This window comes from Leucopleurus acutus, assembly GCF_964270905.1.
Source record: "Leucopleurus acutus genome assembly, chromosome: 10".
Lineage (NCBI taxonomy): Eukaryota > Metazoa > Chordata > Mammalia > Artiodactyla > Delphinidae > Leucopleurus > Leucopleurus acutus.
The window spans coordinates 61,067,846-61,095,202 of record NC_139153.1 but is presented as its reverse complement, the minus strand read 5'-3'; the positions used below and the strand labels follow the sequence as shown (position 1 = coordinate 61,095,202).

Here is a 27,357-nt window from a genome sequence, read left to right as displayed (position 1 = left end):
TGAGTTTCTCCTGTTTGGAGTTTGTTGGGCTTCTTGGATGTGTAGATTTATATCTTTCATCAAATCTGGGACATTTAATTTGCTGATTCTTTTTTCTGTCTGCTTAATTTTGTTAAACTCCTGTAATGAATTTTTCATTTTAGTTGTACTTTTCAGCTCCAGAATTTCTATTTGGTGGCCTTTCATAATTCCAATCTCTTTATGATATTCTCATTTTATTCATACATTGTTTTACTGGTTTCCTTTACTTCCTTGTCCATAGTTTACTCTAGCTCCTAGAACGTATGTAAGACAGTTGGTTTAAAGTCTTTGTTTAGTAAATTCAATGTCTTGGTGTCCTCAGGGATAATTTAACTCAATTTTTTTCACTTTGAATGGGCCATACTTTCCTGTTTCTTTGTATTATCTGTGTTTTTGTTGTTGTTGAAAATTGGATGTGCAAATATTATAATGTAGTACCTCTGGAAATCAGATTCTACCTCTTCCCCAGAGTTTGCTGTTCGTGATTGTCAAAGGCTGCGGTTGTCCGTTTGTTTAGTTACTTTTCCAAACCATTTTTGCAATAACTGTATTCCTTGTCACATCTGGTCATTGAAGTCTCTGTTCCTTTAAGCTTTTGTTCAATTAGTGTTTTAACAGAGATTTCCTTGAATACCAGGAGCTAAAACAAAACAAAACAAAACAAAAAACAACCTCTCTCTGGTTTTGCAGATTGGCTGTGTGCTAGGGCCCTTCAGCATTTAGCCAGGCTTGCACTGAACCTACAGATCAGCCAGTGGTGAAGGCTTGGTGTCTTCTGAGGTATTTTCTGAGCATGCATCGTGTCCTGGGTCCTAAATTCCCCAGTACACATAGGTGCTTTTGAATGCCCTGATTTCCCAAGGAAATTCTCTTCATGGCTTTTCCTCTCAGATATTAAGTGTTCTATTGTATGTCTCAACCATAATCTTTTACCCCAGGCTGTGGGCTTTTTATTTGTCTTACAGTGTTTCTGAGCAATGCAGCCTGCTTTTCTGCCCTGAGTGGGTTCTGAGCTTCGTAAAATAGAGATGAATACCTTGTTTCAGTCCTTCAGGTAGCCCCCAGACAGATTAGAACAAACACAATAATTTGTGAGTTCTGCTCTGCTCTGTCTGGAACCAGGGACCAGGGTCCCACACTAGGAGTATGGGCTGCCATCTTCGAGACTGCTGCGGAGGCACGGGGAGGTGGTGAGGAGAGGGCAAGTGAAAATACCATGAGGCTTTCCTACTGCTTTTATTTGCCTTTTTCTTGATTCAGTGTTTGCTTGGTTGCTGTGAATGTTTTCCAGACTTCTGACAAAGTCGTTTCTGACAGTTTCTGCTTGTGTTTCAGTATTTCTGTGTTTAGAGCTGCCTACTCTGCCATTTTGTTGTATATTCACTCTAAGACCAATTTTATTTCTTCTTTAAATGTTTAAATGTTTCAGAGAATTCACTGGTAAAACTATTTGAGCCTGGAGTTTTCTTTCTGGGGAGTCTTTTAATAATAAATTTACTGTGCTCACTTCGGCAGCACATATACTAAAATTGGAACAATACAGAGAAGATTACCATGGCCCCTGTGCAAGGGTAACATGCAAATTCGTGAAGCATTCCATATTTTTAAAACTCTTAGAGGAAGACATAGGCAGAACACTCTATGACATAAATCACAGCAAAATCTTTTTTGACCCAACTCCTAGAGTAATGGAAGTAAAATAAAAAATAAACAAATGAGACCTAATGAAACTTAACAGCTTTTGCACAGCAAAGGAAACCATAAACAAGACCAAAAGACAACCCTCAGAATGGGAGAAAATATTTGCAAACGAAGCAACCAACAAAGGATTAATCTCCAAAATATACAAGTAACTCATGAAGCTCAATATCAAAAAATCAAACATCCCAATCCAGAAATGGGCGGAAGACCTAAATAGACATTTCTTCAAAGAAGACATACAGATTGCCCACAAACACATGAAAAGATGCTCAGCACCACTAATCATTAGAGAAATGCTAATTAAAACCACAATGAGGGACTTCCCTGGTGGTGCAATGGTTAAGAATCTGCCTCCCAATGCAGGGGACATGGGTTTGAGCCCTGGTCTGGGAAGATCCCATATGCTGCAGAGCAACTAAGCCTGTGCACCACAACTACTGAGCCTGCGCTCTAGAGCCTGCAAGCCACATCTACTGAAGCCCGTGCGCCTAGAGCCCGTGCTCCACAAAAGAGAAGCCACCGCGATTAGAAGCCTGTGCACCGCTACGAAGAGTAACCCCCGCTCGCTGCAACTAGAGAAAGCCTGCATGCAACAACAAAGACCCAATGCAGCCAAAATAAAATAAATAAATTTATTTTTTAAAAATGCAATGAGGTGTCACCTCACCCCGGTCAGAATGGCCATCTTCAAAAAATCTACAAACAACAAATGCTGGAGAAGGTGTGGAGAAAAGGGAACCCTCCTGCACTGTTGGTGGGAATGTGAATGGATACAGCCACTATGGAGAACAGTATGGAGCTTCCTTAAAAAACTAAAAGTAGAACTACCATATGACCCAGCAATCCCACTACTGGGCATATACCCTGAGAAAACCATAATTCAAAAAGATACATGTACCACAGTGTTCATTGCAGTACTATTTACAGTATCCAGGACATGGAAGCAACCTAAGTGTCCATTGACAGATGAATGGATAAAGAAGATGTGGCACATATACACAATGGACTATTACTCAGCGCTTAAAAGGAACAAAGTTGAGTTATTTGTAATGAGGTAGATGGACCTAGAGTCTGTCATACAGAGTGAAGTAAGTCAGGAAGAGAAAAACAAATACCATATGCTAAGACACATATATGGAATCTAAAAAAACAGTACTGATGAACCTAGTGGTGGGGCAGAAATAAAGACACAGACATAAAGAATGGACTTGAGGACACAGGGTGGGAAGGGGAAGCTGGGACGAAGTGAGAGAGTAGCATTGACATATATACAGTACCAAATGTAAAATGGATGGCTAGTGGGAAGCTGCTGCATAGCACAGGGAGATCAGCTCGATGCTTTGTGACAACCTAGAGAGGTGGGATAGGGAGGGTGGGAGGGAGGCTCAAGAGGGAGGAGATATGGGGATATATGTATATGTATAGCTGATTCACTTTGTTGTACAGCAGAAACTAACACAACATTGTAAAGCAATTATACTCCAAATAAAGATATTAAATAAATAAATAAATTTTTTAAATAATTACTTTCTTTAATATATTTATAGGTAGATTTTGTTTAATCTTGTGTTAGTGTTCGAGAATAGTGTTTTTCAAGAAATTTGTCCATTTTACCTAGATTGTCAAATGTACCAATGTAAAGTTGTTCATAATAATATTCCTTTATTACATATTTTTTTATTTCTGTAGGATCTCTGGTGATATCTTCTCATTTTTTCCTGATATTGGTAATTTTTGTTTTCTCTCTTTCTTGATCACTAACTAAAAGTTTATCAGTTTATTTAGTCTTTTCAAGGAATGAACTGTTTTTAGTTGGTAATTTCTCTCTTTTTGGTCTGCTTTCCATTTCACTGATTTCTGCTCTTTATTATTTCCTTTCTTCTACTTTGGGTTTAATTTTCTCATCTTTTATAGCTTTTTAATGTGACACTTAGATTGTTGACCTAAATTTTTTCTTGTTTTCTAATGTAAACATTTAAAGGTGTTTATTTCCCTCTAAGCCAGGGTGAACAAGCTTTTCCTGTAAAATACCAGATAGTAAACATTTTAGGCTTTGTGGTGTCTGTTACAATTACTCAGCTCTGCTATTATAGCATGAAAACAGCCCTAAACAATACATAAGTGTGGATGTGTGGATGTATCCAATAAAACTTTATTTACAAAAATTGCTGGTGGACTGGATTTGGCCCACAGACTGTAGTTTGTCAATTCTCTACTTATTGCCGTGTTCCACACCTTTTCATATTGTATTTTTGCTATCAGTTTAAAATATTTTCTGATTTTCCTTATATTTTCTCCTTTGATCTCTTGGCTCTTTAGAAGTATATTGTTTAATTTCCAAATATTTGAATGTCTTATTATTCATTCCTAATCTAATTTTGTTGTGGTAAGAGAGTATACCCTGTGAAATTTAAATCTTTTGAAATTTATTGAGACTTTTATGGCCCAACATGTGGGTTGTCTTGATGAACATTCCATACGCACTTGAAAAGAATGTATTTTCTGTGTTTACTAAGTAAAGTATTTTATACATGTCAATTAGGTCAAGGTGGTTGATAATATCAGATCTACTGTGATTTTTTTTAATCTAGTTGCTCTCTTAGTTACTACAGTAGGAACAGTGAACTTCTTCATCAATGATTGTAGATTTATTTTTTCTCTTTAGTTCCCTCATTTTATATTTTTGTATTTTCAAGTTCTGTTTTTAGTTGCATATACATTTCTGATGTGTCTTCATAGTGAAATGACCTGTTTTTCATTATGATATTATGAAATGTTCTTTATCTCTGGTAATACCTTTTATCATGAAATCTTCTTTTCTAATATTAATATAGCTACTCAAGCTTTCTTATGCTTAATTTTTCACGGTATATATTTTTCCATCCTTTTACTTTCAATCTATTTATGTCTTTATTTTGAAACTACATCTCTTATAGACACCGTAAAGTTCAATCTTACTTTTTGATTTACTCTAACAGCCTCTACTTTTTAATAGTTGTTTAGTCCCTTAACATCTAATGTAATTTCTCACATGGTTGGATTCCTCTCTGCCATTTTATTTTCTTTTTGTTCCCTCTTTTACCTCTTAGTTCCCCCTTTCTTTCCTTCTTTTGGATTATTATAATATCTATATTTTACTCCATTATATTTATTTAATGTTTACTATTTTAATATACCTACTTGATGTTTTAGCTCTTTTCTTAATTTTTATGGTTGCTCTAAAAAATATATATATATATTTGCTTTTGTTATAAATTCTACAAGAAAATGTTATTTTTTGCTTTAAACAGGGCTGTGAGTTTTAAAGAAAGAGAAGAAGAAATATATATTCTTTTGTATTTACCCACATAGTCACCATTTCAAATGACCTTCATTCTTTCCAGTAGATTACAGTTTCCATCTGATGTCATTTTTCTTCAGCCTAAATAACTTTTTCTATTTTATACAATGCAGTTTTGCTAGTGTTGAATATTCTGTTTTCATCTATATAAAAATATCTTTATTTTCCCTTTAATTTTGAATGATATTTTCTCTGGCTTTAGAATTCTGGTTGACTAGTATTTTTTCCCTTCAGCACTTTAAAGATGTTACTCCATTGTCTTATCGTGTGGCCTCCATTGTTTGTCATGACAAGTGACTATAATTTGTATTATTGTTCCCTAATATGTAAAGTATCATTTTTTTTTCTCTTGTTGCTCTTAGTATTTCCTCTTTGTCCTTGATTTTAGCAGTTTTTGATAATGCCCCTAGATGTGGTTGTCTTTGTAGCCTACTTGGAGTTTTCTTAGCTTCTTCTATCTGTAAGTTTATAGGTTCTCTCAATTATTTCTTCATAATTTTTTGCCCCACTCTCTGTCTCTCTTCTTTTCTTTTGGAACTCCAGTTATACATATGTTAGCTTAAATTTATCCACAGGTTTGTTCATTTTCTTCTAGTTTTTTTTCTCTCTGTTCTTCATATTTGATCATTTCTATTGTTCAGACTTCAAGTTTATTGTTCAACCTTATAACACCTCCAGTATTAAGCTGCCCTAGTAAATTTTCCATTTCAAATATTGTATTTCTCAGTTCTAGAATTTCCACTTAGTTTTTTTTTTTTGTAACAGTTTTCAGTTCTCTGTTGAGATTTCCTATCCACTCAACCTTAAATCCTTGAAAGTATTTATAACTTTTCTAAAATCCCTTTTCTGCTAATTCCAATGGCTTGATTATCTTGGGGGTTAGTTTCTTTTGACTGCTCTTCCTCATGAACTGTGGGTCACATTTCTTGTTTCTTTGCAAGTCAAGTGATTTTTTTTTTTGAATAAGCTAATACATGGGAAAGCTCTCTCTCTTTTTTTTTTTTAATATTTATTTATTTAATTGGTCGTGTCAGGTCTTAGTTGCACAGGTGGGCTCCTTAGTTGCGGCATGCATTTGGGATCTAGTTCCCGGACCAGGGCTCAAACCTGGGCGCCTTGCATTGGGAACACGGAGTCTTAACCACTGCACCACCAGGGAAGTCCCACAAGTCAAGTGATTTTTGATGTGTACTGGATGTTTGTGGATGTAAGTTATAGATTTTCTGAATTCTGTTAACTTTACCTGAGGAACATTAGTTGTTTTTTTCCCCTTGTGGGTAGTTAACGTTCTAGACTCAAACTCCAAACTCTGCCTCCTCCACAGCAGGCGACGCTACAATTGCCTGCTTCTTATAGCTTTCCAACTGTTGCTTTTCATGGAGAATCTTGGCTCCTCTCCCGGGTAAGCACACAGAAGTCAACCAAGTATTTGTAGGATCCTCTTCTGTTACTTTCTCACTTCTGCTGGGAGCTCTTCTTTCTCTCGTCCTACCCACCCTTCCCCCGTCCCCCCCCCCCCTCCTGCCGCCAACTCCACTTTCCAGCTTCTCTGTCAGACTCAGACTCTGTCTTTGACTCCTCAAGGCCACAAAGAGGTTGGCTTTCTGGGTGAAGTTCTGCCATTTTGTTTCACAAGGATTGAGGCATGCTCTAAGGCAAAAAATAAACCAAAACAAAACCATAAAGCTGCAAATTTAACTCCATGAAATTCACTTCTTTCAGTGATCAACTTTTGTCCTGTTTGTACCTGATTTTTGTTGCTCTTCAGTGCCTTAAAATACTTTATAATTGTTATCTATGGAAGAGTTAATCCAATATAAGCTACTTCACTATTATTAGAAGTGGAACCATTTAGAAATTGGTTTTGTTTTTATCCAGTCTTTTAACTGGCAAGTTTAATCCATATAAGTTTATTGCAGATATTAATATTTTTGTATTTACTCTTGCTATTTCATTCTTAGCTTCCTCTTTTTGCTTCTTCAAATTGTTTTATAAGCTATGTATGGGTTGGCCCCAAAATTCGTGTTTCTATTCTTTTTGTGGTCACCTTGGCATTTTACCACATTTTTTATATATAACTTAAAGACTAAAGTACAGGTACATGTTGTCTACCTCTATGCAATGTAAAAGGACTCTGGAACACTTCAACTCTGATCCTTTCCCCCAACTTATATGCTGGTATTCTCCAGAATTTTAGTTCTCTGTGTGTGTATATGTGTATATAATGCACACAAAAATTGTACAAACATCTCACAAAGCAGGTGACCATCTTTCAGGTTAAGAAAAACAGAATATTGTCAGTGTATTGATTTCCTAGGGCTCCTCAACTAAGTACTACAAACTAGGTGGCTTAAAACAAAAGAAATTGTCTGACAGTTCTAAAGTTTAGACATCTAAGGTCAAGCTGTTGGTAGGGTCGTTGTCCCACACACAGCTTCTGGTTGTTAATGGCAGTTGTAGGCATTCCTTGACTTTTAGATGCATACATCCCTCTAATCTCTGCGTCCATCATCATGGAGCCATCTTCTACCTATGAGTCTATCTTCACATAGCATTTTCTTCCAATAAGGACACCAGTCGTATTGAATTAGGGCTCACCCTAGCGACCTCATCTTAACTTGTTTACACCCACAAAGACCCTATTTCCAAATTAGATCACATTCATAGGTACCAGGGGTAAGGACATACCTTTTTTGCCAGGGGGGCACAATTCAACTCATAACAACTAGTACCCTAGAAGCATCCCCCTCATTTAATTTTAATTAATTAAAATACAAATAGCCACATATAGTTTAGTGGCCATCATATTGGACAGCACAGGCATAGTCTATATTCTTTTGGGTCTGGATGCCTTCAGTCAACATTGTTTTACAGATTCACCTGATTGTTAGCATGTAGCTTTGGTTTGTTCATTTTCAATACCTCTATAATAATTTTACACATATATCACAACTCATGTATTATTTATAGACATTTGGTTGGCTGTTACAAGTAATTCCCACACTTCTGGGAATGTATACTGCGGCGGGGACTTGCTGACATTCAGCTTTAGTAGGTTATGCCAAGTTTTTGTCCAAAGTGGTTGTTCCAGTTTCCTTCCAGTACTGAATGTGAGTTCCCGTTGATCTACTGATATATCTTTGAATTATTCAAATAATTGAATCATTGAATTATTGGTCTTTTTAATTTTTAATTTTAATTGAATTTTAATTTTTTAATTAATTTTAATTAATCTTTTTAATTTTATCATTGAATTATTGGTCTTTTTAATTTTAGCTAGTGATGGTCATTTCTTTGTGGTTTGAGTTTACATTTTTCTGATGAGTAATGTTTATTGACTATCCTCACATCTTTTGCCAGTGCCTTTCCAGATTTCTTGACAGTTTTCTTTTGGATGATCTTTTTTTTTTTTAAATTTATTTATTTATTTTTTGGCTGTGTTGTGTCTTCGTTGCTGTGTGCAGGCTTTCTCTAGTTGTGGCGAGCGGGGGCTAGTCTTTGTTGCAGTGCACAGGCTTCTCATTGCGGTGGCTTCTCTTGTTGCTGAGCACAGGCTCTAGAGCGCAGGCTCAGTAGTTGTGGCGCATGGGCTTAGTTGTTCCGCGGCATGTGGAATCTTCCCGGATCAAGGCTCGAATTCGTGTCCCTTGCATTGGCAGGCGGATTCTTAACCACTATGCCACCAGGGAAGCCCTGGATGATCTTTTTATTGATTTTTCTGGGTTGAAATCTTTTAGTTCTCTCTGGATACAAGCAAGATCTATGTATTGCAAATATTTTCTCTCACTCAGTGTCTTGTCTTTTTACTCACTTAATGGTGCTTTTGGTGGAGAAAAGTAATTTTAATACATTCCAAAGTACGATTCTTTTTCATAATGTTTTTTGAATCCTATTTAATAAGGATTATTAATCCTATTTAATGACCTACACTAAGGTCATGAAGGTATTCCCATGTATTATCTTCTAGAAGCTTTGTTGTTTTGCCTTTCACAATTATATAGTTAAATATACAGTAAATCTGAAATGTGTTTTTGTATATTCCATAAGGTAGAGGTAAATTTTAAGGTTTTTTCCATATGGCCTACTAGTTGACCATTTGTTAAGAATATCATCTTTCCCCACCTTTCTGCATCACCACCTTTGTTATCAATCTAGTTTCCATATATGCATGAGTCTGTTTCTGAGTTGTCTATGCTGTTCCTTTGGTGTGTTCATCTGTTCTTACACTGGTACCACACGTTTTTTTTTTTTTTTTTTTTGCGGTACGCGGGCCTCTCACTGTTGTGGCCTCTTCCGTTGCGGAGCACAGGCTCCGGACACGCAGGCTCAGCGGCCATGGCTCACAGGCCTAGCCGCTCCGCGGCATGTGGGATCTTCCCGGACCGGGGCACGAACCCGTGTCCCCTGCATCTGCCGGCGGACTCTCAACCACTGCGCCACCAGGGAAGCCCCCACACTCTTAATTACTGTAACTTTGTAATAAGTTTTCATAAAAATAAATCTTGTCACCCTTTTCTGCTTTGCTAAGAGCATCTTGGCTTTTCTGTGCATTTCTTCATCCCTTTGAATTCATCTTAGGGCAACTCACTGACCCAGAATCTAGCTTTAACTTAATGCAGTGTAGAGTAGCTTGTAGTGTTTTAAATTGCCAACTACATAACACTAGTGCCCCAGCTCAGAGGAAGGTGCGGCTGTATCTTAGAAGAATTACCAGTGTCTGTGAACCAAGTAGGCTCTGGGAGACCGTGGACTGGACAGGATGAGATAAATCTGGTGTGAGAAGCTACTGAAGGCCAAGAAACGGACACCTAGTTCCACCCTCTTGGACCTTAGTAGCATCATTCTTGGGAAATGGAGAAAAAGACCTGTGAACACAAGAATGTCAGTCTTGTTCACTGTTGTATTCTGTGCCTGGTATACAGTGGGCATTCAGTAAATATTTGTTCAATGAGTGCATATGTGTATATGCTTCTCAGAGGACATTATATAGCCATGAGTTTGACTCTTTGCTTAGATACTAGAAAGCTTAAAACTAAAATTTTAATAGCCTTTGAGATTTTGCCATTTCATGGTTTTGGCTTTCTATTTCTGCTTTAAGTCTTATATGCATTACCTCAAATCTTTTTGGCAATACATACTCATTTTCCACGTTGAGTCTGGTGATTACCTGTTAGTGATTCTAGAAGTTTGTTGAGTTTCTATGTCCCTAAATGGAAATTACTTACAAGTTTCTTAGCATAATTAAGCTCAGATATATTATAATTCAGTTTGAGATTATATCCAGATTCTCATATTTCAAAATAGTCATATTTTATGATGAAGAAACTGCCAAGTTACCCTCAGTTTCTCCAATTTGTATTTCCTTTCCTTCCTGAAAATACAGATGTAGTTGATGAGACTTACATAAAGCACATCTTTATTAGTTTTCTGCTCTAAATATCAAACTTCTATGTTTTTTAATGCAGATGTGGAATTAGAAGAAGCGATTAGAAGAAGTCTTGAGGAAATGTAATTAAAGATATTACCACACAGCATCAAGTGGCCTTGAAGAGACTCAGGATAATAAATTCTTGAGTTTGTTTTCTAAAGGAGATCAGAAATCTGCTAGTACAAATGTACTTGAAAACTTTTTTTTGCTTTCATATGTTCAAAATCTGATATTGCTTTGTATTTTTGTGCTATTTTGCAAAAATGTATAGAGGAATAGAATACATGGTAATGCAAATACAAATCATGAATTCTAATATAGGTATCATGTTTCCCAGTTAACTTTGAATTCATATATTTAGGTTACAAGAATTAAAAATTAGAAAAGCCCTTGACTATTGTTTATATGTTTCCCAAATAGAATTGGTTCTTTAATTTTATTTGTACAGTACAGATGATTCTAGTTTATTTTTTTAGGAGTGAAAATGAATATAAATAAAGCTGTCATAGCTCACTTTTTCTGTAAATTCTGCTTCTCATGTGGCACTAATATATAATACCTTTGAGATCTTTGATTATTGGGAGAGAGTAATGGAAACTGATCATGGAAAGAGATGAAAAATTTTATCAGCAATGTTCTTTGTGGGTTTCACTCATATGTATATCCCTGCTTTAATTAGAGCTGCATATTGCTGGAATAAAAAAAAATTTTCTTTGAAAATAGTGAAAAGAAACTTTTGCCATTCCTTTTACCTGCTTAGACTTTTTTTTTTTTTTGCGGTACACGGGCCCCTCACTGTTGTGGCCTCTCCCGTTGCGGAGCACAGGCTCCGGACGCGCAGGCTCAGCGGCCATGGCTCACGGGCCCAGCCACTCTGCGGCATGTGGGATCTTCCCGAACCGGGGCACAAACCCGTGTCCCCTGCATCGGCAGGTGGACTCTCAACCACTGCGCCACCAGGGAAACCCCTGCTTAGACTTTTATGTGACTTGTATTATCTACTGTTTAAAGGGAATGATGTAAAAAATATTTGCATAGAATTAGGCATATTTTTAATAATATTAATTCTTTTATATATATTTGTGTAAACATAGTATTCTTCAGAAAATAACGTTGAAAGTTCTACTCAGGAGTAATCTTCCTTAACCCTTTAAAATTTTTATTTCATATGGAGGTATCTTCATTTTAGTTATTCATTAAAATGTTAGTTTCCTACTGTTGGTATTAAATATTTAATTTTTAAATGTTGAGGCCACATTGTGAATAATAAAAAACGTTACCTAATTAGGAGACTAAGAAGGGGTTTGTCGTACAGTCTTTGTGTATATGCTTCAAGTTATTTGACCCAGAAATGTTATCCCTAAAAATTTCGAGTAGTAATTACTTACCAAACTTAAAATTTTCTGTAAATATAAATTTTTCTTTAAGACAGAAAAAAAATATATCATGGCTAGAACTTTGATCTTTCTCTGTAACTAGATAGTTTAGTGTGAAATAGTATTACTGGGTTTTTTTATTATTATTATAAAGTCTTTTCAATCCACATTGGAAACCAATTTGTGTTTTTATTTCTTAAGCTGTCAGTTCTGTCCTACCTGCTTGCATTTTTTTTTAAGTACACATCATAGCTTGAGAATGTACTAGTCATTTTTCCAAAGTGACCACATTGTATTTTTAATTTGCTTGTTAGAGTAGTTAAGGCTTTGGGTGGTAGTCATGGAGCTGGACCTTAAAGACATCTGCAGGAGCTTGCTCAGTAGTGAGGAGCAGAAAGAGTGTTCCAGAAAGAAGAGTGGTCCAGTAGATGTAGGGGAGGTGCCACACACAGGTGGGATGCAGCCTGTGTTCTACTAGGACGCTTGTGTGGTGTCTATGGTCAAGAGTAACTGAGGCTTTTCATATGACAGGAAAGGGATAATTCATCATGATCCTTTAAATAAGGTAACTGGGTTGTTTAATGTTTTAATTAATAATTGTCACTGATTCTATTTCTACTTAATAAGCAATTAAAAATCACTTTTAAATTACTTCATAAGTTGAAGTTAAGTTAGACACAAGGAGGAGAGGTAGTCTGGATGTTACAGAAAGTTATGGGGAATATTATCAAGAGTAAATGTTTCTAACATTGACAGTGATGCTTACCTGTTTGTTTTTATTCATTTTTTATTTTATTGTGATTTTTTTCTTGTAAAAAGTTTTTATTGTGATTCCTTATTTTTATACCTGAATAACAACTTTTGTCAAAGCAATGATGGATAACATATGTTTATTTTAAAAAGGATATGTAGATAATGTACTGATAGTATCTGGTTGGTGGTATCATTGATTGTCTTAAATAAAAATATCTCGGTTAAGAAGCTTTTTTTTTTTTCTTTCTGGATGCTTGGTATCCTACCAGACCAGCCCTTTCTCCTACTCCTTGTCCCCCTGACGACCTGGCCCTCCACTCTGGCCTCTCCCAAGAACAAGGTACAGGGACTGCTCTGGACACCCTTGGGCAAGTGCAGCTGGGAGACTCAATCGGCTGGGCCTCAATTTAAAGACTTTTTTTTCCATCATTTTTTTCTTTTAAATTTCTTTGAAACAATTCATTTATTCATTCACTCACGAAGTATTTATTGAGTACTTACCGTATGTCAGCGTGGCTGTTCTAAGCACTTGAGATACACCAGTGAGCGAAACAAAGCCTACACTCCTCTCTGGAGCACAGCTGGGGGAGAGGTGACAAGAGGGGAAGGAAAACAGGGAAGGGGAAGATAGTATGGGGGTGGGGCGGGGCAGGAGTGCTTGCTATTTGTAATAGGGAGGTCAAGGTCCTTCTGGTAAACTTGAGCAAAGACCTGAAGGCCAGGGAGTGAGCCAAGCAAATGTGTATGGGGAGGAGCTGTAGGTGGAGGTGAAAAGTCTGGAAGTGAGCTTGATACATCCATGGAAAAGCAAGAAGGCTAGCATAGGCGAGTGAGCGGGATGAGCTCAGAGAGAAACAGGAGATGGAGTCCTCTGAGGCCTCTTCTGAAGACCTTGGCTTTTACCCATTTCACAAACGAGGGGCCGCTGAAGGTTTCTGAGAAGTGGTGTGATGCGCCTTATTTAGAAGGATGACTGTAGCTGCTGTGCTAAGCATAGACATGAGAGCAGAAGCAGGAAGACCAGGTAGGAGGGTATCACGGTGATGCAGGAGAGAAGTGATGCTGGCCGAGACCTGAGTAGCGGAGTGGGGACAGGCAAGTGGGAGTAGGCCTGGGTGTTCTCTGAAGGTGGAGCCCACTGGGTCTAGGGTGTGAGAGAAAGAGAGTCCAGCACGTTTCCAAAGCTACGTGATAGACTTTCAGACCATTCACAAAATGTCTAAAGATTCCAGGTGTCATGATAGGACAAAACATTTAATGAGGTCAGATAATCTACAGCAACAGTTTATTAGTGTTTAGAGTTCAGAGGAATTGGGATCAAGCCTTAAAGGCCTCATCTCTGTTCAATTATTTCAATGGCTTTGATCTCAGATTAAAGGTTGTGATGCAGCTTTAAATTGTTATTATCTCCATTTCAGGTGTCCTGTACATTCTCATCCTTAGAGGCAGAGAGCTATAATGAGATGGGAGCAAAGCGCAAGTATTTAAGTCGATACATCTTTGTATTCCCAGCCCCATTCCACTCACTGACCTTTATAATGTCTGACCAAGTGGTCTACTGCGTCTTTTCATAACTGGAGATTTAAATAAGTGGGGTGTGAAACGGCCTTAAATAATAATTATTTCACTCAATTCCAACCAATAACTTTTTTTAAACATGTGTGGGTGCTTTACCAAAATTCCTTTCTTAATCATCTTTTCTTTTGGTACTTAATTTTATTTATTTTGGCCGCCCCCGGTCTTAGTTGTGGCAGGTGGGAATCTTTCTTGCAGCATGCAGACTCTTAGTTGCGGCATGCATGGGGATCTAGTTACCCCACCAGGCGTCAAACCCGGGCCCCCTGCACTGGGATCACGGTCTTACCCACTGGACCACCAGGGAAGTCCCAACCAGTAACTTTTTAATACAAAAGAAAGTCATTAAAAATGACTTCATGAGAGCGGGTGTAAAAAAAAGAGGTTCAGCTTGCTCCGTACATCTATCAGCTTCAGTTGTGGCTTCCAGGCTCCTTGTTCTCATATCGGGAAAGTGCCCAGAGCCGCGGCCGCGGTTGCATGAAGGGCCCTTTCCACCCCAGCACAGCCCGAGCCCGCTCCCCTTGGAGCCCCTGCGGGGCGGGGCCGGGGGCGCGGGCTCCGCCTCGGGCGGTGTTCAGGGCGGAGACGCGTCCCCGCGCCCAGAAAGGCCTCCCCGCCGCGCCGCCCTCGAGGCCGCCCGCGCCGGACAGAGCAGCGGCCGGCTCTCGTGCACCCGCGCCCGTTTCCCGGTTCCCCGGTTCGCGGACGGCGTGTCAGAGGAGGCGGGTGGAGCGCGGGGAAGGCAGTGATCTCGGGCCGCCCGCCGGACGCCGATGGCTCAGGCGAGGATCAGCGCCAAGGCCAACGAGGGCCGCTTCTGCCGCTCCTCGTCCATGGCCGACCGCTCCAGCCGCCTGCTGGAGAGCCTGGACCAGCTGGAGCTCAGGTGCGCGGGCCGGCCCTCCGAGCCTGCGGAGGGCGCGCGGGGACCGAGAGCAGGGAGCGCGCGGGCAGCGGGGAGCGGCTGGCAGGGGAGCTGGGCTGACCCGGGCCCCGCGGAGGGCCGCGCTGGGTCGGCGGGTCCCCTCACAGGAGCGGCTGTGTTCTGGGTCAGCGGCCCCGCACGCTCCGGCGGCCACGCTCCTTCGCGGCTCCAGACCCGAGCGCCGGAAGCGTGAGAACCGAGAAGGGAAAGTTACGGGTACGTTACTCGACATGGGAGCTGTCACACTGCCCGTCCGCAGAGCTTCTGGAACGTTCCGTGTGGGGGCCAGGTGTTTCCGGCCCAGTCTTTTCCCATAGTGTATTTCTAGGACAGGCGGCAGTTTAGTGGTCACCGTTGTGAATGATTGATCTCTTTGCAAAATATAAAAATCCATCTGATCCCCTGCTACTTTCAGCCCGGGTGTGTGTGTGGGGGTGGGGGGGGCTCCTTCTCCAGGTCGCCGGTCACACCTTCCAAATGCTGGTCACTGGCCTGAGAACACGAGTCAGTTTTCCCTTCTTAACTAATGACGGTGTTACTAAGTAATCAGTGTGCCCATTGCGATAAACACGTGCAAGATGAGAGCCTGAGTTGTTCTATTGGGGGAAGTTGGGGGGGGGGGCGGTTCCGGCGCTGAGGTCCCAGGAATGTGACTTTAGAGAAGGGCCCGCGCACTCAGGCGCACATTTGGGTGGCAGGTTACTGCTGACCAGGAGCAGATGTCTCCCTTAATGGTTTGAGTGTTTTTCTGAGTTTGGGAAGATGCAGGAATGTGTTCCTAAGATTTTTCCTGAAAATCTCTGAGTGCCTGTTCTGCTGGTTTTCCCAGAGCTCTGAGTGCCTCATTCCTGCTCTTCTCCTGAATTCTTTCCAGGCTGTGCTGTCAATTCCTGTAGAACCGGGCACCACGGGCACTCCTTAGTGGCAAATGTAGTGGCTGGCTTGTATGGAATTCCTAAATAATTTCTAAGAAATTTGGGAAATACTTTTTTTCCTTTAACAGTGAATGAAAACTTGTATGTACTTCCTGTAACTGTTTATGTCACTAAAGTTACTGTGTAAGTTATGTGCAAGTGTAGTTACAGGAAAATCATATTGAGGCGCCCACAACTCCCTGAAACCACAAGGAATTTTTTTCGCATAGTTTTCGCCAGGTTCTGGGTGAGCAAGGGAGTACGTAAGACAAAAATTTTAAGAAGCATTGCATATATGTCTTTATCTCCCTGGATTAATATACCAAAACAAGGGGTCTGTTTGCCAATAAAGTACATTAATAACCAAGTGAATGATTTATTAATATATATGTTTAAATTGTCATTTATTATATACATCTTTATTATTATTATCATCATGGGAAGAAACGATGTCTTCTCAGAAAATAAGTTCTCCACCACCATGATTTCATGGAGACTAATAGAGGGGTCCTGCTTGGAATGAGGCAGATGGAACTAGCTGAACCAGATGGAACAAAACTAGAGCCCCTGAGTGTCCCTGGGAAGATTATGATTTCTTTTTATGTAGCAGCGAAACAAGTGCCTCAGCGTCTCCTCCGGTCTTTAGAACTTTGAGGGCATGTTCTCAACCATTTCAGGGGTCTCTCTCCCCTAGTTAGAGGGAAAGGATGTTTTCTTAAAGGAACAGGTGGATGCTGCCCCCTCCTTTCTTCAAGCTGATTCACTTTCCTCAAACTTGGTGCCTCACATAGGGTAGGTACAGAAGCAGTCAAGTACTCATCTTTAAAAGGAAGCCTCTGGTTTTGAATATTATTCCAATGCTTCATTAATGTAAAGTGAATTCTGATTACCGTGTGCAAGTGATTAAATAATAACTTGCTGAATTAACCCTTGAGCTAAGAAAGATTAATATGTGTCTAATTATTCATTTTAGGGCCTTTTCTAGTAATTTTAGACTTTTGTGAGCTTTGTTTCTTCCTTTTAAAAAAAATGATGCCGGGCTTCCCTGGTGGCACAGTGGTTAAGAATCTGCCTGCCAATGCAGGGGACATGGGTTCGAGCCCTGGTCCAGGAAGATCCCACATGCTGTGGAGCAGCTAATCCTGTATGCCACAACTACTGAAGCCTGTGCACCTAGAGCCCATGCTCTGCAACAGGAGAAGCCACCGCAATGAGAAGCCCGTGCACCGCAATGAAGAGTAGCCCCCACTTGCCACAACTAGAGAAAGCCTGTGCACAGCAACAAAGACCCAACACAACCAAATAAATAAATAAATAAATAAAATTTAAAAAAAGGAAACTGTTGATAGAATCATGCCTATAAGATCAAGTTTAAAAAGAAAATGTAACATTCATGTGTCATCTTATCTAATAGTTTAATTTCATATTGAGGATGGCAGGGTACTAAGTAGGGTGAAAATTACAGGCTGTACCTAGAAGCTGGTGTTTACTGTTCCCCACTGTACTAGTTTTTTCAATTGTGGCAGAACTTTTTCCATATGAAACTGAAAATAGAATTATGCTCACTGCTTTATGACCTGCCTTGTGAACTGATGTCCATGGTGTTTAAAGTGCTTTCAGGTGTTTGGCAGCGTCTGACACATCATTAAAGAAACTCCATTTGTTTCTAATATGTTAGCATGACATTAGCCTTTCTTTTTTGACGCCGGCTCACCTCCTTTTTTGCTTCCTCCTAAAAAGGTGATGCCTTTCTCTCCCGGTTTTCATGACCAAATGGTGTCTGATTTTTCCATTTATCAGTGGCTCTAAACACTTTGCTTATGATTGTTACTAATTTAACAGTGATCATAATTCATAAATGATACCCATTAACAGTTATTTAGTTAATGGGCGCTGACTCTGCAGGCCCCGTGCCTTTGTGGAAATTACCGTCACCTCTGTTCTTCAGGCAGGAAATTGAGGCTTGAGAAGTTAAATGACTCGTCCAAGGTCACACAGCTGGAACCCAGGAAGACTGGCTGTAGAGCTTAATACTTTGTGCCTGAATTTTCTTAGAGTTAAGTATGTCATATTTCAAAAATGTAGGAATAGAATATGATTTTACTGAAAGGTGAAAATTCCACTTAGATTGGTGTCCCTGAGTCCCTGATCTCAGGGACTATTGAACACCTGCTGTGTGCAGGGTGTTGAGCGGCCCCTGAAGGCTCTGGATGGTGGTGAAGATGCTTGGGATGTGGGGTGTGGAGAACAGCCAAGGGGAACGACAGGACTGGGAGACTAGCTGTTCACAGATGTCCCCAAACTCGTCCTATTGTGGCTCCCTCCCCCGCCATCAGCCAGTCACCATGGCTTCCATGGCAGCCAAGGAATGAAGGATGGGGCAAGGGCGGATGTGGTCATTTAGCTGACAGTTTCACTGCACCAACGTCCCAGGAGCCACAAGACAAGATGGCACCATAGTTAATATTGTATAAGAGCCTGTAATTTAAAAGATCACTTCTTGTAGACATTGTCATGTGAACCTTCCAAAACCCTCTGAGGCAGGAGGAGGACATATGTTCCCTCCTTTAGAAGCGAGCGAATCCAGTCCAGAGGGACTGAGTGGCCAGTCTGAGGCCATCCTGCTCATGAGTAGCTCCTGACACTAAAGCATAGACCCTTTTTTACACCAGAGTGTCTCAGTAGTGAATGTAATTTATCATTTTGGTGATGATTAGGGAGCCCTTCAAAATCTTAACCTTGCCTAAAATATAAGTGATCTTTGTAGTATTTTCTTCTTCCCCTCCCCTCTCCTCCCGTCCCCTCCCCTCTCCTCTCCTCCCGTCCCCTCCCCTCTCCTCTCCATGTTGGGTCTCGTTGCTGTGCGCGGGCTTCTTGTTGCGGTGGCTTCTCTAGTTGCGGAGCACAGGCTCTAGGCACGCGGGCTCAACAGTTGTGGCTCGCGGGCTTAATTGTTCCGCGGCATGTGGGATCTTCCCGAACCAGGGCTCGAACCCGTGTCTCCTGCATTGGAGACCACTGCGCCAGCAGGGAAGTACCTGTAGTATTCTTTTTTTTTTTTTTTTTTTGCGGTACGCGGGCCTCTCACTGTTGTGGCCTCTCCCGTTGCGGAGCACAGGCTCCGGACGCGCAGCCTCAGCAGCCATGGCTCACGGGCCCAGCCACTCCACGGCATGTGGGATCTTCCCGGACCAGGGCTCGAACCCGTGTCCCCTGCATCGGCAGGCGGACTCTCAACCACTGCGCCACCAGGGAAGCCCTCTGTAGTATTCTTTTGATACAAGAATTTTGAATACGAAACAGGACTATGATTTTAAGAACCCGTTTTAGAAGTAATTTCTTTGAAATAAGTCCATTTGCCATTTCCCCTTTTGATGAAAGCACAATTCTTGTTATTTACAAGGCTGAGTTCATAATGGAAGCATGTAATAACAACCAGGAAGCTAGCGTTCAAGGCACCAGTTCTGGGCATGGACTGCATGCAGTGGTCCTTCAGTGTCTGCAGGGATTGGTTCCAGGGCCCGTGGGGTACCAGAAGCCACAGATGCTCAAATCTTTTCTATAAAATGGTGTCGGAGTTGGCCATCCGTATCCACGGGTACTGCATCTCTATTAACTCATAGCTTGTTTAGTCAGTGCTGTCAGTCACTGTGTTAAACTCTTTACCTGCTTTACTTCATTCAGTCACACCATCTCATGATCCCCGTTTTGTAAATGAGGAAATTGAGGCAAAGAGAATGTAAGTAACTACTCGAGGTCACTCAGCTGGTAAGTGGCAGCAGCTCTAGCTTGAGCGGCAGGACTGAGGCCCTTGCAGTCCCCGCACGTGGCACAGAGCACATGCCGGGGTGGCTGGCTGGGAGACCACCTCCCAGCACCTTGTCTCTTGGTCCCCAGGCTTCGATCTCTGGGCCCCGGGGACCAGCCGATGATGTGTGCGCTCCACATTTGTCCTCGCGGGAACATTCTGAGCACAGGTTCTCTCTGTTAAAGCTTAGTTGTGATTTCATGCAGAAAGTTTTCCAGGAGCGCAGCCCAGGCCAGCCTTGCCATGAGGATCAGTTCTTTCCCAATTTGGACATGTAGCTCTTACAGGATCTGCTGGTAAAACCAGAGCTGCCCCCCTCTGCCAAGGAGTGTTGTCAAGTGATGTGTTAACGTGAAGGATAAAGTGAGTTGGTCCAACACGCCTCTCAACAGAGTTCCAGGAGAAATCATAGAAGGGCAGGTGGGAAATATTTGAAGGTTTAATGGCTAACAGTTTTCTAGAACTAATGTAGACAAAAAGATGTGTATATGAATTGAATTTAAGGAGACCAATAGCTGATAAATATGACTTAAGCAAACTAAGTAGAGATGTAGGTTCAGCTTTTTAAAAGAAAAAACTAAGCATGTGATGTCCATACACTAGACAGATATAGTATTGACGGCCTCAAGGGAGGGGAAGGAGGAAGCTGCTAAGGAAACAGTTCCTGCCAGAAGGACTGGGTTTTGAAAAAGGATCACTCAGTAGACGTGGGCCAGGGATAAAGAATGTTCAGGAAGCGGGGGACAGAAGATGAAAGGGCCAAGATGCCAAAAAACCCCTGGGAATCTTTACATCCTGAAGAATGAAATTTTACCTTTGCTATGAAATGAAAAAGGTTTACATAAAATCATATATAAGAAGTTCTATAAAAGATGAAATCTGTTTTTCACAGGGAAAATGCCCTGGCAATTTCTAGCCTTGTGGGGAAAAAAATAAAAGTTCCATCTAATTGCCTCTATATTTGGTCTCATTTAATGACAAAATATCTTCTTTATATGACAGATTTATTATATTTTTTCTAGAGTGTCTCCTTTCAAACGATTTTCTTGTTAACAACTTCATGAACTTACTGGTATAACTTATTATCATAAATGGAGCATTCTTCTTTAGAGTAACAATTCTCTTTATCATCTTACATTTGAATATAAACTCAGGAGTGCTGGAAAATTAATCTCTTCTTTCAGCATCATCTCATTTACCAATCAAATGACTCATCTGTGCCATTTAAATACTAGAGTCACGTTTGTGTTTTTGCACAAATGTTTCATGTTAGTGACAACCTGACCCCTTTTCATGTGTCCCGGGCCCTGAGAGTCTGCTCATGTGAAATGTGTAAGCACATAATGAATGGGGCTGGAAGGCAGCCTGATGCTGTGTGTTTACTGTTTTATAGAATATTGGTTTTGATTGTGTTTTCCAGCCAAATTTGTCACATAAGATTCTTACGAGCTCTTTGCTTCTACTGGCTCTTATAAACACAGAATCCAACAATGTATTTAGTATCTTGAGAATCGAGACCCTGTGACTGTACAGTGTGTCGGTGCTATTTTGGGGGATAACAGGTGGGTGCCTGTAGGGGAAAAGGCGTGTGTGTGGTTGGGGTGAGGGCCTCTTCATGTGGCAGGAACACATGCTAGAACACGTGCCCAGGAAGACAGAAGGGATTAGATCTCCTTGTGATCCGTGTTTCCAAGAGCATCTGAGTACTGGAGGTAGGCCTGTCACTTTATTTTGCAACACTTGGCAACTTATTTAGTTGTGGTGTAATAAAAAAACGAGAAAGTGCCCTGGAAACAGCACTTTAAACACACAGGACTTTGTTTTGTTTTCTTTCGCTCTCATAATTTCACAGCCTCGTTCTTCAGTCACTGGTTGTGTTCGTGTGTCTGTGTAGTAAGTGCATGTGTGTATAGTTGCGGGGTTATCAGGGCTTTACACCAAAAACCTACAGAAGCATTCTCTTTAAATTCGGGAAAAGACAAAGATGCCGTCTCTTAGCGCCACTGTTTAATATCGCACAGGAGGAGTTTAGTCAGTGCTATTTAAGAAAGAAAAATTGGAGCTGATAGGATTGAAAAGGAAGAGATGAGAATTTTCGTTTTTTGTAGATGAAATGATCATCAATCCAGAAGAACTAACAGAAATTAAAAAACCATTAAAAATGAATAAGTGTAAATGAAGGTTGCCAGTTATGACGTGAACCTACCAAAAACAGCATTTCTCTAATCAACAATAGCCAACTATAAAATGTAGTATATATGTAAATATATTATTCACAACAGTAACAATATCCAAAATATTCAAAACACTTAAAAGAGTCTGTAAGACTACCATCAAGAATACTTCAAAACTCTAATAAAGAACGGAGAGGAGGGTCTGGATGAAGGAGACACCCTTAGAGGAACTGACAAGTGTTCTAAAGGTGTCTAATTTATTCCAGTTTTTTGAGAAACCCAATAAACTTACTTTAGAGTCTATGGAGGAATAAAAGTCGAAATAGCTATGTTATTTTTAAAGATTAGAGGACTGGGGACTTCCCTAGTGGTGCAGTGGTTAAGAATCTGCCTGCCAATGCAGGGAACACGGGTTTGAGCCCTAGCACGGGAAGATCCCATGTGCCGCGGAGCAACTAAGCCCGTGCACCACAACTACTGAGCCTGCGCTCTAGAACCCATGAGCCACAACTACTGAGCCCATGTGCCACAACTACTGAAGCCCACGCGCCTGCAGCCTGTGCTCCGCAACGAGAAGCCACCGCAATGAGAAGTCTGCGCACCACAAGGAAGAGTAGCCCCCGCTCACCACAACTAGAGAAAGCCCACGCTCAGCAATGAAGACCCAACGCAGTCAAAAATTAAAAAAAAAAAAAAGATTAGAGGACTGGTCTACCAGATACTAAGGCATATCACAAACAAAGCTGGTGCTATTTTTAAGAAATGGGTGTTGGTGTAAGAACAGTCAAAATACTACTGGATGGAATAGAGATTTCAGAGGCAGACAATCTACAAATCATTGAGGGAAAGATGGATTTGGGGTGCATAATGTTGGGGAAAATGATTAAATCCTTACCTAACCATATACAGAGGTGGATTCTAGATGAATTAAGACATAAGTATGAGAAAAGTGAAACAAGTTAATAGAAGGAGATGTAGGAAAGTATGTCCTGACCTAGGGATGGGAGGACCCTGAAACAAAACTTCACAGCATGAGCTAAGGCAAAACAAAACCAAGAAAAGATGGATCTTTTTACTTTTCACTTCAAAATAAGGCTCTCTGTTCAGTGAAGGACCTCCCAGACACAGATCATATAGGGTGGGATGGGAGAAGATGGTCACTGTGTCTGTCACCAAATCACCAAGAGGAGAGTAACCCCAGTTTAAAAAAGAAAAAGTAGGCAAAGGTTGTGAACAAGCTCACAAGGATACAAAGAGATGTCCAAAATTATTAGCAATGAAAGAAATGCAGATTAAGTATTGACATATCACTTGTTAGCCTGGCAACAGATGGTTAGAAAGTTGGGAGATGCTGAGTGCTGGTAGGGCTGTCGGGACACAGGGACTCGAGGTCCGGCCATTCTGGAGAACAATCCAGGGTGGAGTCAGATGACAGTCCACACACCCTGTGTCTCAGCAGTTCCACGCTGGGATGGATCCTCTTATCAGGGCCATAAAGGGAAGGGTAATTGTGGACGGGTTGTGAGCAGAAGCTGGGGGACAGGGCGTGTCTCCGCTGGGCCAGGGAGGGCAGATCAGGTGAGGGACACGGGAACCTGGTGTTTCTAAGTATGCTGCTGAGTGAAGAAAGAAACAGTGAGATATAAATAAATTGAAAATAGACAAGTACATGAGTGCAGATTTTTTTGGTAAAAACGAATACAAATCGATAAACACTAAATAGAATGAGTGCCCTGTGAGCGGAGAGGAAACTGGGAGCCACAGGGCAAGTGGATTAAAAAGAAAACAATTACAGAATAAAAAATAGAAAGGAGTAAGGAGTTTTTGGGAAGTGTTCCTAATCGTCGTTACACCTGAGCTGGACTGAGCAGTGGAGAGATGAGGAAGACGCGGCTTCCCTCCAGTAACTGTCCTGTCCCCCGCACTCCGCAGGGTGGAGGCTCTTCGGGAAGCGGCCACGGCTGTGGAGCAGGAGAAGGAGGTCCTCCTGGAGATGATCCACAGCATCCAGAACAGCCAGGACATGCGGCAGATCAGCGACGGTGAGGGCCCCTCCCGGGGCCGGGGGGGGCGGCGGGGGTGCCGCAGAGCCGCTCCTCCAGCCCAGCAGAGACAGCCGGGCAGGATGTGACAGCAGAGGAAACGGGCACAAGGTCGGCAGCAGAGAAGACAAAAGGAGATGAATGGAGGTGTAACGTATAGAGGGGAAGGGGAGAAAGGCAGAGAAAACAGATTATGGACCCACTGAACCCCGTTCCACAGGAGGGCCGGGTGGCCTGTGATGCTTTGCACCAGTGGGCGGTGCTCCTCCTAACCAGGCTCCCCTGGGGCCGCACAGGACCGGCCTCTGGGCCGAGCAGCTGGTGCGGTTAAGTGTGCATCCCGGCCCAGACCCACACTGTCACACATCCTCAGAGGGGTCAAGATCTAGTGTGTCTCTTCACTGTCCTGGCCATAGAGCAGTGAATTGGGAAGGAGGTTACAGAGCAGGACAGGTTGCTGATTTCCATCTAAATAGTGAAGTGATAACCCAGCACCCTCTTCATACTGGCCAAGACTCAGACTACTGGCCTAAATTAGTCTGGAGGGGATGAAGTCAGTGCCTCATTTTCAGGCCAGCTTTTCCTCCCGTGTCATGGCTTTTTTCAGCCAGAATCGGGGCATTGTATTGATACACACACAGAATGTGAGGCCCCAAAATATGCCTCTCTGGCCTAAGGATTATTCCGAACTGGATATTTTTGAGAAACTGCAGACACAGGAGGAGGAGCTCTGAAAACAGTAGAAGTCACTGTTTTGTAAGGGAAATTTATATTTACATTTTGTAAAGGAAATCATTTGTAAGGGTGTCTCCCTTTCTACCAGGAAGAGGAGGATGACAAAACTACAAGAAACCTTCACCAGTGGAGAAGGCTCCTACTGAATCTACATAAGAACCTTACCTTTGTCTATCGTGCCTTTTCTGGGAACCTCCAGAACTTGCCTTCCTCCGTCCTCACCTTCTCTAGCTGAGGGTATTTTGGGTGGAGGCTGGGCCATCTCAGGGGGTTACTCGTTTCCCTGGGGATCTCCCATGTATATACATGGGGTATACATGTCAATAAGCTTCTGGGTTTTTTTCTTGTTAATCTGTCTTATTACAGGAGGGTCTCAGCCAAAAGCTCAGAAAGGTAAAGGGAAAGTTATCTCCCTCCTCTAATGCACATCCTCACGTAGATCCAGGGCATCCAGTCTCCTGCTCTAACCAGCACAAAGCCCCAGTTACAGACGCACACCTGCCCCAGCTTCTGCAGACGTGACAACCGCAGAATCATCTGGCGTCCAATCTGATACTCTTTATAAATTAATCTTATTGCTGTAGTTTTAACGTGTTATCTTTAAGAAATTCATAGGTGCTCACAGGATAGATTCAGCCACACAAAAATACCTTAGTGTTCTTGACATAGATGTGTGTATGTCTCATATTGATTGATATTTCAAACTTTTCATGATTAGGAGAAAGAGAAGAATTAAATCTGACTGCAAACCGTCTGATGGGACGAACCCTGACTGTGGAAGTTTCAGTAGAAACAATTAGGAACCCCCAGCAGCAGGAGTCCCTCAAGCACGCCACCAGGGTCATTGACGAGGTGGTCAGTAAGTTTCTGGATGATCTGGGAAACGCCAAGAGTCACCTGATGTCGCTGTACAGCGCATGTTCCTCTGAGGTGCCTGCGGGGCCGGTGGATCAGAAGTTCCAGTCCATCGTGATTGGCTGTGCTCTCGAGGATCAGAAGAAAATTAAGAGAAGACTAGAGACCCTGCTTAGGAACATTGAAAACTCTGACAAGGCCATCAAGCTGCTGGAGCATTCTAAAGGGGCTGCTTCCAAAACCCTGCTACAAAACACTGAAAGCAGATTCAACTAGTGTTCCAACCTAAGAGCCCTTATAAATAATCACATAAAAATGATAACGTACTATCTTAAATGATAACTAGTTCTGTTTGTTAGACAGATAACTAGTTCAGTGTTGTTAGTTTGTGAATAACAATTAAAACTAGAAATATTTTGATTACCTTTCTAAAAGTTTTTAGATTGAATTTTTGTCTTGTACTAGGATCTAGCACCTCCTATATATATATATATATATATATATATATATATATATATATATATTTTACTATTCTGTGGATGAACACTTAGTATGTGGGGGAAATAAGAGCTCAGCTAGGGGTAAAAGCATCATGGTTCTCTCCTGGGCTTTGTCTGCAAAGACACACGGGCACACACTGACCACGCATCTGCTGTGAGCCAAGCAGTGAGCTTCGAATTATGGAAGGGAACCTTCCCTGTGTCTTCTCTTTCATTCAGCAGGTTTTTTAGACATCTATATCAAATTATTTTGAACTTAAACATTTATGCATCTCATAATATGAATGTACTTCTTGATAATACGTGAAAACATGACATAAAATGTGAGAAACTTCACCTCTAATTTTACCACTCTGAACTGTATATGGTATATCCACTTCAGCTTTTTCCAAATGCATCATTTCTTTAAATTTTTAATCATTACAGAAATATAATGTTGTAACTTGCCTTTAAAAATTAAATACTGTTTTAAAGTCTGCTTTTAATTCTCAACTTAAGAACCTCTATTCCATGTAGTTGTACAATTTACCCATTCCCCTTACTGGACATTTAGGTTGTTTCCAGTTTGTTGCTTATTACTGCAACATATTTGTGTACGTAGAGCTTTTTCCTTCTTTCGTTTGTTTTTGATTTTCTTTGTATAAATCCCCAGCAATCGGTTTTACTTGGTCAAAGGGTATATACATTTCCATGGCCTGATATGTTTCCAAAGTTTTTTTGTATAAGAGTTATATCAATTTATACTGTCTTCAATAATTAAAAAGTTGCTGTTTCACTGAGAGCTTTTCAGCATTGAGTATTTTTTTCTAATATTAAATATGAAATACCTTAATTTAGATTGCATTTTGTTCACTAACAAGGTTGACCAGTGTATTGATTATTCTTTTATCTGTGATAAATGCAGCAACTATAGAACACTTTTATTTGTTCAAAATAACTAGTGCTATTGATACACAAAAACTTTAGCTTCCCCAAATACTACTTCAGATTGAATATATCAGATTCAATTTTCATTAAAAGATAGGTATTCTTTCACACTGCAAGAAAAAAAACAGTCAAGCTGCAGATTGGTTTTATATATTTATATGTCTCTTCATAAAAAGCAATTACAATCTGAGGACATTCATGATAGTTTTGATGCCAGCCCAAGTTCACCTTATTTAAATCTATTCTTTCGTGGGAAACATTAATTCTCACTGATAACTGG

The 27,357-nt window shown here is 41.0% G+C and overlaps 2 protein-coding genes across 3 annotated transcripts in view; both read left to right on the top strand.

The window, feature by feature from the left end:
- Positions 1-11,438, top strand: part of LOC309966882 (E3 SUMO-protein ligase ZNF451) — a 121,893-nt gene extending 110,455 nt beyond the window's left edge. For both annotated transcript variants that reach the window (XM_082847278.1, XM_082847277.1), the window contains exon 15: positions 10,528-11,438. In XM_082847278.1, the coding sequence (XP_082703404.1) occupies positions 10,528-10,574 (47 nt within the window). In that variant the 3' untranslated portion in view covers positions 10,575-11,438. The remainder of the gene's footprint in view (positions 1-10,527) is intronic.
- A 3,391-nt stretch (positions 11,439-14,829) lies between these two features.
- On the top strand, positions 14,830-26,924 carry BAG2 (BAG cochaperone 2). Its single transcript, XM_082848639.1, has 3 exons — positions 14,830-15,083; positions 23,951-24,060; positions 25,514-26,924. The coding sequence occupies exons 1-3, from the start codon at positions 14,971-14,973 to the stop codon at positions 25,924-25,926; spliced, it is 636 nt and encodes a 211-aa protein (XP_082704765.1). The 5' UTR covers positions 14,830-14,970; the 3' UTR covers positions 25,927-26,924.
- The last annotated feature ends 433 nt before the right edge of the window (positions 26,925-27,357 follow it).